The 9,907-nt window shown below is 41.5% G+C and overlaps 1 protein-coding gene across 2 annotated transcripts; it reads left to right on the forward strand.

Annotated features, from left to right (window-relative positions):
* Nucleotides 1-1,384: 1,384 nt before the first annotated feature.
* Nucleotides 1,385-9,777, forward strand: ZBTB42 (zinc finger and BTB domain containing 42). 2 transcript variants are annotated; one of them, XM_039352537.1, is made up of 2 exons: nucleotides 1,385-1,884; nucleotides 3,551-9,777. In XM_039352537.1, the coding sequence occupies exon 2, from the start codon at nucleotides 3,565-3,567 to the stop codon at nucleotides 4,993-4,995; it is 1,431 nt and encodes a 476-aa protein (XP_039208471.1). In that variant the 5' UTR covers nucleotides 1,385-1,884; nucleotides 3,551-3,564; the 3' UTR covers nucleotides 4,996-9,777. The 2 variants fall into 2 exon arrangements, with proteins under 2 accessions (XP_039208471.1, XP_039208472.1); XM_039352538.1 differs by lacking the exon at nucleotides 1,385-1,884 and adding an exon at nucleotides 1,977-2,925.
* Nucleotides 9,778-9,907: the final 130 nt, after the last annotated feature.

Below are 9,907 nucleotides of genomic sequence, written 5' to 3' on the forward strand. Positions count from 1 at the left end.
CGCAAGCATACAGCTAAGCGTCCAGACCCAATACGCGATCAAGTAAAGGTGCAAGGGAACCTCCGCATTTTTAGGGAAAAGTCCCATCGAAATTTGAACTGAGGTATCCCATTCTTTCCCAGGTAAATGGATGTAGATCGCGTAGATAGGATTGGGTATTCACGTTGGTTTCAAGACAAGTTGTCAAGCTATACACAATGAGAAGATACAGTAATTTTGCTTGAAATTCCTGTGGGAATTAGGATAATTCTGAATTTGAAGAAATTTGCTGTTTTTAAAAAGATGTTATAAAACAAGCGTTATTAATCCGAAATAATAATGATCTATATGCTCAATTGCAGTCCATCAATTATATGGTTATCTCTTCAAATGTTGCCCTTAAATAATCTGGGATTGGTATGTTCCTTAGTTCCAAGAGATTCTTCAGCATTTCTGCCTATTGTACATAAAACAGAGGTTGCACCATCATTTATGACATCTCATGCTTGCAGCCGAATTATGTGTAAATTACTGTAAATTGGACTGCTTGTTTTTCGGTAATCGTACAACACTGCAGCACAGTCGCTCAATAAACATACTTGGAACTGTTACCCACTGTTCCCATTGATGATTATTGTTAGGAGATGGATTGCAGCCTTCCTCTGTTTTCAATTAGATTTGCCGAGCCGCATTGAGTAATATTTCTGACGTTTCAAAATCCGTATTAGGTAGGGCCCATAGTAAATAACGGTGGGCAATAGCGTTACTCCGCGTACTTGTGAGGATTCAGTAAAAAATCAATCCGCGCGATTTTGCATGTGTCTGTCAATGGGCTCTTGTGTAAAAGCGCCGGGAGGACTCAAGTGTTGTCGAGTCCAACTGCCGAGGCGGGTCTCGAACAGAAAGAAACGCTACACCGATCGGGAGTTTCAACAACTGCTAAATGGGCAATGAACCTCTGCCAGTTGTCGAAAAAAATTACAGGGAAGCACAAGCCCGAATCCGACACAGTCTCCTTGAATTAAATTGTTTCTTTGCTTCTGCTTAGCGGCGGGCTTCCTTACTTGGGGGGAGGCGAGGCGAAGAGGAAAAATGCATCTCTTCATCCTGTTTGCCGTTTGAAAACAGGCTATTTCTTTCCGAGGTCTTGAGAGTGAAACATTACTGCATACAGATGCTTGCATTTTTGTTTTTCATATAGCCATTCCTTTTCTTTTTTTTCCTAGTCGCTCAAAACTGGTCCTTTTTGCAAAGCTACAGCGCTTTCCTAAGCGCAAACATCCCTGGCCAGAATCATCTCCCTCCTTGTAGCCTTTTAAGCTGCCAGCGAGTTGGGACTGGGACGGAGAGGGGGGCTTGAGTTAAGGGGGGGGGAGGAGAACACGGAGGATTTACAAATGCAAAGAAGCAGCTGAGGACCCACAGCAGCTGCTGCTGCCGCCGCTGCCCAGAACAGAAGCCCTAGCAGGCTGGCTGGCGGCGGAAGGGAGGAGGGACTTTTGTTTTTTTGTTTTTTTAAAGCGGGGGGTTGCCAGCAGCAGCAGTCAGACGACAGTGCACGCACCGGCCGCAGGAGCAGCGCCCCGCCAGCAGCGCCTGGAGCTCGACTGGGATCGCTATTGTGTGCGGACCGAGAAGCGAAAAGAAAGCCCGCGCGCACAACCCCCCCCCCCGCCCGGAAAGTATCGCGAGAGCGCCCTGGCTAACAACCTGCTTCGCAACACACACAGGAGCGCTACCGCTGGGTTACCAGCAACAAGGAGCAGCCCACGGAGCAGCCGAGGGAGGGGGAAGCACATCTGGGGAAAGCGTAGAGTTTGAGGCAGGGAAGTGGAGGAAAAAAAAAAAAGACTCGAGCACATGCCGTGCTCCAGCGGCACCTCTGAGGAGCGCCCGGTCAGGCGGGTGAGTAGCAGAGCAGCATTTCCAAAGCTGCAGGTTTCCCCATCCCTCGCCGAGGTTCCGCGGAGGGGGTGGGTGGGGAGAGGCCTTTCGGTTCCCCGGCAGAGATCCCATTTGCTGCCTCTGGAGTGTTCGGCTTCCGCGCTATTTTGGGCCGTTTGCTGGATGCGTTTGGCTCCTCTGGGCTCCAGGCACAAAGGGGGAGCTTAGCGGATTGCCTTACAAAGTTAAGAAAGAACTGGTGGTGTGACTGTGTGTGTGTGTGCTGCTGCTACTTTAGAGTATAGGAAAGCGGTCGTGGGGGAGATCATCCAAAGGCATCTTAGCCCTAGGGGGCGATGTGCTTTTTTAAATGGGGGGAAGAGAAGAAGGGTCCTTAAAAGTTTGCAAACTGCAAATCCCGAACTTTGTTTTTCTCTCTTCCCTCCCTTCTGCTGCTGCTCTTCCGCGCACCTCTCCAAAGGTCAAGCTGTGTGTCCTCCATTAAGAGTAACTAGTAATAAGATTGTTATTTAAGCAACTTTCCTGGGGTGGTGGAAGGGAGGGGGGAGGCGGCTACAGGATTTAGAATGAGGGAAGGACTCGGTTTAAGTTTGAGATTTAATAGATGGCTATAAATGGGGGGGGGTGTTGTTGCTGGAACTTTAAAAGGCAGCAAGCTGTGGTTGGCTGGTAGCTAGATTTGAAGTAACATATGGCATTAAAAGGGGCACAGCTGGAGGTAGCATTTCCATCGCAGTGAAGTCAGAGCAGCTGACTCTCCAGCTTGCGGTGTAATTAGCAAACGGAGCACTCCTCCCATCCCTCTCCTCCCTCCCAGACGCTCTTTCTTTTTTCCCCTTTCTCTCCCCCCCCCCTCTTTTTTCACACACACAGGCATTCTTCCTTTACTGGCTAGCAAAAGCCTCTTCTCTTCCCAAACATTTGGGTGATGGGGGAGGGGAGACCCGAAGCAAAAAACTTAGGCTGTTCTAGAACTTTGGGGAGGGGGAATTCGTTTTCCTCCCTATGAACCCTTCATTCTGTATTCCCTGGCTATTCAAGGTAAGGTCCCTGAGATATTATGTCCTCCTAGGAGGAGCCTTAATTACAGGAGGAACTGCAAAATATTGGGAGGGTTTTTTTTAAATTGTGTTTTTGCTTTTAATAACTTTCAGATTTGCATCTTAGTTTTAAATATGCCTTCTTATATAAATCTGATTTCTGTTCTGAAGGGCAAGTGATGGTTTAAAAGAACAAAGCCAATGTGGTTATGCTCTTAATATTTTTAAGTGTGTGGGTGCAAAATACATTTTTTTAAATGAAGCAGTTATGGTGATCCCTTGGAGTTAAGACTTCCAGGAATGCATAAAACTCTGAAGCCAGTCTCCTCCTCTCCCCCCCCCCTTTAGTTTTAAAGCCTTGAGTGGCAAAGGTTGGGAGGCGTTACTTCCTTGGAAGCTTTGGTTTACTTAAGAGTCAAGTTTTTCCTGTTTTTCAAGCAGGTGCTCTGATGTGGGGAGGCATTTTTGAAAATAAAAAAATAAAATAAAATTTGCAATCAGTTAACAGGTGAACTGTTATCCCCAAGGTTCCAGTTATCCCCTCCCTAGCCAATCTGTTTGTTTATTAATAGCTGGTTTGAAGCTGTGGTTTAGAGTAGCATTCAAGTTTTTCCTGTTTTGAACAGGTTATGAAGGAAGAATGGAGTTCCCAGACCATAGCCGGCAGTTACTGCAGTGTCTGAGTCAGCAGCGTCACCAGGGCTTCCTGTGTGACTGTACTGTTTTAGTTGGAGACGCTCAGTTCCGAGCCCACAGAGCTGTCCTCGCTTCTTGCAGCATGTACTTCCATCTTTTCTACAGGGACCAGCTAGACAAAAGGGACATTGTGCATCTGAACAGTGACATTGTGACAGCCCCAGCCTTTGGCTTGCTGCTTGAATTCATGTACGAAGGCAAACTGGAGTTCAACAGCCTCCCGGTTGAAGATGTGCTGGCTGCAGCCAGCTACCTTCATATGTACGACATTGTGAAAGTCTGCAAGGGCAAGCTGAAAGATAAGGAGTTGTGCGGGGATGAAAAGATGAACGGCAGTGGGATCCCTTTGGAAAGGGACATGCGGGTCCTTGATGAAGGAGTGCCCTTGGGGTATGAGCTCAGCCCAGGGAATAAACAAAAATTGGTTTGTACAGAATATGAAAGATCAGCTGGAAAAGAAAAGGACAGTGGCTATCTGGGTTGGTCCTCTGATCTTGTAAGTATCAACTCTTCATTAGCAGAAGCAGAACTGGACACCGTGGCAGTTGAGAAAACAAGAGCTAATGCCTGTAGTTCAGTGGGACCTTTGTCCCAAAGATCTCTTAACCACTCCTTGGCTTCATCTGGCATAGAATGCGCTTTAGACTTGTCTTTCAAGTCTGTGGCTGGAAAGGATTCCTTCCACCCCTCCTATGTCTTTGAACAGCTAGCTTCCAATGGTCAGCAGCAGAGTAGCAAGCCCCTGATTAAGGATGAGCCAGAGTCTTTGTCAGATGAAGAAGATAGTGAGGCAAGATGCCTAAAAAATCAGCATTTGAGGAATTCTGCCAAGAGCCTGATGACAGGATTGGGAAACGTGTTTGCAGGGAATGGCAATTCCCAAGAGCCAGAGGAAGACTTAGATCACGAGCGGGAGGTGAGTGAAGACGACATGGATTCCTCTGACATTCCGTCCTTGGGGGTCTTGGTGCCTCCAGGTCACATCTGCATTTGCCCACTCTGCAGCAAAGTCTTTCCTAGCCCGCATGTCCTCCAGCTGCATCTCAGCTCTCATTTCCGTGATAAGGATATTTCAAGAACCAGGCTTTCCCCTGATGGTTCAGTGCCTACTTGTACACTTTGCGGCAAGACTTTCTCCTGTATGTACACCTTGAAAAGACATGAGAGGACTCACTCGGGTGAGAAACCATACACCTGTGGTCAGTGTGGGAAGAGCTTCCAGTATTCTCACAATCTGAGCCGCCATGCAGTGGTGCATACGAGGGAGAAGCCCCACGGCTGCAAGTGGTGTGAGAGACGATTCACTCAGTCAGGCGATTTATACAGACACATCCGTAAATTTCATTGTGGCCTTGTAAAGTCACTGGTGGTTTGAGAGAAGTTGCCAAAAGGCACCATTTACTGGATTTCTTTACTCTGTTGATTCACTTCAGGCAAATTATATTTTGAGGGATTGGGAAAATGTAATTGTACATTTCATAGAGGGAAGGCTTCAGTTGGGCATTCTTCCCATCACTGGGCCTACTATAGGTCTGCAATTACCCTTAATATTCTGTTCATTTTGGAGTAACAAGCTGAATCTCAAGCTGAATTCTTGGAAAGCTGATTTAATCTTTATGGTTTACTGTAATTGGTATGCTTCTGTCTTGGTGGATGTGCTTCTGATAAGTTGGAAATATGGTGAGGAAAATAGAAACCTTGATCAAAAGTGCTCCTTGGGTGAGATGTACCAGATTTGCCTGCATAACAGCTCCTCCCTTCCAGTTTAGCACTCATATCTGCAGTGCAGATGCCTCAAGAAGGCGATTTCAGAGTTCTAATGGCCCCAGTTCCTTTCCTGCTTTGGATGTAGCTTTTTTTTAGTCAATGTTTTTAATCTGTTCCAGACAAGGAAAAATTCAGAGGGGGAGGGATAGACTTTTTTATTTATGAAGTGTGTGAGAGAGAAGAAATCTGATTCATGTGCCTCATGGGGACTATCTAGAATTCTTATAATAATTTTTACTATAATTTGAAGAGGCCTTGAAATCGATGTAAAGTGGGGCTGAAAATTCCCCCTTTATCAGCAGGTGATAGTTTTGTTCTTTTGAAACTCTTCCTGCCAAATCATCAGCCTCACTGGTGCTGCTATTCTTTTGCCTTTGCCAATATTTTGGAATTTCTCTCTGAATTTACATTTCTTGTGAATTGTAGTGAAATACTTGTTCTCTGCCTTTGTTGGTATTCTTGCAGCTCTGATTCATTGGTGGCCCTAGTTGTGTATTATTTTCTTCCCTCTTGGCTATCATGTATAGAATTTTGGATGTGAACTGTGGCTTTTGTATATGGAAAGCCAGAGTGCTTCCCCCACCCCCTAATATGAATTATCTGCTGTGAAATGAATCTCAGGTGGAATACATGCATACATACCTGTGCATACATACCTGGATTAATGCTGAAGGAAACCGTAGGAGAAAACCTTTCAAGATGAATCTTGAAATGGTGTAGGAGAGAGTCAAGATGCAGGCATTATAACTTGGTGCAAACACATTCATACTTAACTAGTGTAATCCTCTAGTTTTGCTTCTAACAAAAGCACTTTTTCCATGTAAATTAGGGGAGAAAAATGGGAATTTTAAAATTTTAAATTTTCTTTGCCTATTGAGACCGTTGAAAGTTTCTAATTCCCCAAAGATCCCTTCCTTCTCTAAATTACTTGACAGGCATGTTTTTTAGGATTTGGTGGGGGGGAGGAAATTTCACAGTCAACATGGTACTGCAGATTATTCAATGGTGGAAACATACTGTAATAATTCTACTTTATCAATGAAAATAAGTGGTAGTATTTGAAGGCCCATTGCCTTTCTAGTGCTTATTTTGCTTCATGTAGAAGCTATAGCCCTCACTTACCATCAACTGTAAAGTTATTTTTGGTCTTAGATTGCCAACTGTGATTAATCCTTCCCATACCATTGTTGTTTGATCGCAGTCATTGGGAAAAAGTGCAAGATCAGACTACGCTATCTCCCCTTCCCCCCTCCCAGCTGAATAATTCAAGTTGAGCCTCACAGGCCTGGTTTTATTTGAACCAGGCCAGTGAAGACATTTCTCTATGAAGCATTCATAGTTGCTGTGTCCATCCATCTGTTCATACATAAACAGATAATTTGTGTATTAAGGATGAATGTTCTTCCTTAACGTATTCACATACTTTACTCCCATTAGCACTAACTTAGACCTATCTCTAAAACATCTGGCTGCTGCAGGAAGTCAATTGATTGGGGGGAGGGGAGGCTGTTTCTTGGAAACTGAAGAATCAGGCTTTGCCTGACTCTTAATGCATGTTTGGCTGGAACAGTTGATGGACATAGATTTAGGTTTGAAGAAGAAAAATGGGTTCAAACCAATAGGGCCTTGAAAAGTTATGAGAGGATCAGATGAGCATGTTGGAGGTACAGATGGCAGTTGCATTAATGCATAATTTCCTTCAGAGGAAAAAATACTTTGTTATAATATGCACATGCCTTTTTTTAATCTTCAAAAAAATAAGCTTTTGAAAATATCTCTTCTGCATTTCAAATTATGGGGGAATCTATTGGTCTCCAGAAAATGCAGTGCCATTTTGTTGCACTGAACATTAAGGCTAAAGTAGTGTGAGTTATTCCATAGGATTGTAAAGGAGCAGGAACTGGTTTCTTGGAAGTAGATCTTCCAGCAAAGAAGTTCAGTTTCCTTCTGAAGTCCCCCCAAAGTTTCCTCTGCTGTAGAATACTTTGTGTTCTTATTGATATACAGTTCATTTTCATAGATCAAATCAGTAAAATGCTACTGATTTGTAGATGGGAAAGGCATAAATAACTCCTTACAAGCAAAGCATTACTGCATGGCTTTGGGTTGTGTGGTATTTTGGAGAGTTTAAAACAGATTGAAATGTGGTACCTTTGGAACAGATTTGGGATGCTCACTTATTTCTACCTAATTCCAGTATTCGGTTGCCTGTCATGTTATTAAACTTGACTTCAGTTACCCACAAAATATATTTTTGCATATGTGAAATATTTATAAACAAAGAATATAACTGATTAGATTTCTGAGAAGTTGGTGTTCAATGAATGGGACTAGAGGAGGATTGCCAAAACAAATGTACTGTCATTTTGGATGCACTGAAATGATATTTTTTAAAAAAGCAAGTAATATTAATGCTTCAGAAGAAAATATTATTCAGCACTTCCCATTAATTAATAGAATTCCCCAAAAGGGAGGTTGCATAAGTTGCCACAGAGAATTGTTATGTGCTCAGCCAAAATTGTGATTGTGGGTGGTTCTTGGTGTCTTTTTTAACAATAATATATCCCACTGTTGAAAAGGCATGTAAACAATAACATCTCTTTATCTATAGAGTTAATGCAAAACAGTGTCTCTGTTTTAATTTTTTCCCCTTCCTGATTTTATGCATTTCCCTTTGAACTGTAGCCAAAATACTTAGGAAATAGTGCTATGAAAAATTGCAATATAGCTGTTTTGGAGAGGGAGATGTTATGATAAGTGACTCCTTTTTATTCAGATAAAAACTTATGGTGCAAGCTTTTTTAACTCCTATTTTAAATGATAGTGGCCATAGTATGTGAAATTTGACATTTATTGAATATTTGATTCTACTGTAGGTAATTGGTGACTGTATAAACATTCTTACTAACAAGGCGTGGTAGAGCACCATATTCCTAAGACATGTGACAGCAGTACTGTGTCCTTTCTTCCTATCTTTACCCCACCCCTTGGCCCAGATTGGAAATAGCACTGAACAAAACCTTCAAGTTAAGTTATTTCTTTTCTTTTTAAAATTTAAGTTATATATCTATATATATTTTCCTCCTGATGATACTTGATATAGTATTTATTAGATTTTTTTTTAAATTAAGGAATGCTTGCTGTGGAGCTTTTTCAGAATAACACGTGTGAAATTGGTGATTTTAATTATTTTTCTGTACATGTTTTACAAAGTGAATGTGTGAACATGTGAACCAGTACACAGAATGTAGTGCTCTTTATATGCTGGTCCTATGCTGGGTGGAATGGCGTGAAAATACACATCTCAACATGGAGTCTTGATTGTTTGCAAAGAGCTCTCCTTTCTTGATTGCAGTGGAGAATGAGGAAGAGATGCTTTATCCCAGGCGCAATGCAAGGGGCACTACAAGGAAGGACTTAAGTACCTGGGTCCCTGAACTCATTTGCCTCTTCTCTTGGTACTTGTTGAAGGATTTAAAATTAAATGCCATAGGATACCAGTAGGTTGGATTTGAGGGTTTTGTATTTTAGCTAAGTTTAATTTTTAGGAAGAGGCATGCTCTCTGCTGCAGTTAAAAAAGAACAGGTGGCAGATGCATCCTAAGGGATTTGTTGAAGTGTTGTTTTTTTATTATTATTTCTCAAAATTTCTGGGTTAATCACTTCTTTTTTAAAAAAAAAGATTGCACTTTTATTTAAATATCTTTTTCATTTTTTTGGATTTTTTTTAAATCGTTGCAATAGTTCTGAGCATGTTTTGTTTGTTTTTTTATGTTTCTTTACTCCACAGAAAATTACTAAGCACTGTATACTTAGGTTTGTTCCTTCATATTCAGCAGCTGCTCTGGTTTGCGGAGAGCATAACTGGAAATTTGGGGGCTCCGTTTTGATTTTACTCATTGGAGTCAGAATTTTATCATAATACAGCTTTACTTATAACACTGAATTTGTCTTCTACTTCAAACCAATACTGTGAAGTTAATGTTTGAAAGAAAAAAAAATCTGCTATTTTAAATTGCTTTTAATCTTGGTGCAGTTCAGATTCAAATATGTATATTTAAAGACACTAATTTTTGTGGGAGAGTTTTTATAGTGTATAGTATGTAGAAAAGCTATTGGATTGAACTATATTTTATTAAAAAAAGTTCTTTCACTGTTTTATAGTGAATTATTACCCTTACCCTCTTATTGTTGGTTCTATGCTGTATTTTAGGCTAGGTTCGACAATCGCATAAAAATGACTTTGACAAACTTTAATGTCTAGTTTCTGTGTGGTTTTGTTCCTTTTTTTAAAAAAAATTGTGTGTTGGTATGTGCTTTTTTAAAAAAGGAAAAAACTGTGACAATCGTGATTAGAACTGTACTGAATAAAACACACTAGAGCTATAAATGAAGTCTTTTATTTATTTCAAAATATTTAGATTGTTTAGAATGAAACCTTCAAAAAGTGATGTTCACAGAGAAATGATATAGAAAATTCAATTCAAGAGTCAAAACGGAGGAAAACAATTTTGAGTCAC

This window comes from Crotalus tigris, unplaced genomic scaffold, assembly GCF_016545835.1.
Source record: "Crotalus tigris isolate CLP2741 ecotype Arizona unplaced genomic scaffold, ASM1654583v1 scf7180000018436.2726382, whole genome shotgun sequence".
NCBI classification, from domain to species: Eukaryota; Metazoa; Chordata; class Lepidosauria; order Squamata; family Viperidae; genus Crotalus; species Crotalus tigris.

Excerpts from the sequence above, each read along its gene's own strand:
- ZBTB42 (XM_039352537.1), top strand. The coding sequence starts at position 3,565 with ATGGAGTTCCCAGACCATAGCCGGCAGTTACTGCAGTGTCTGAGTCAG.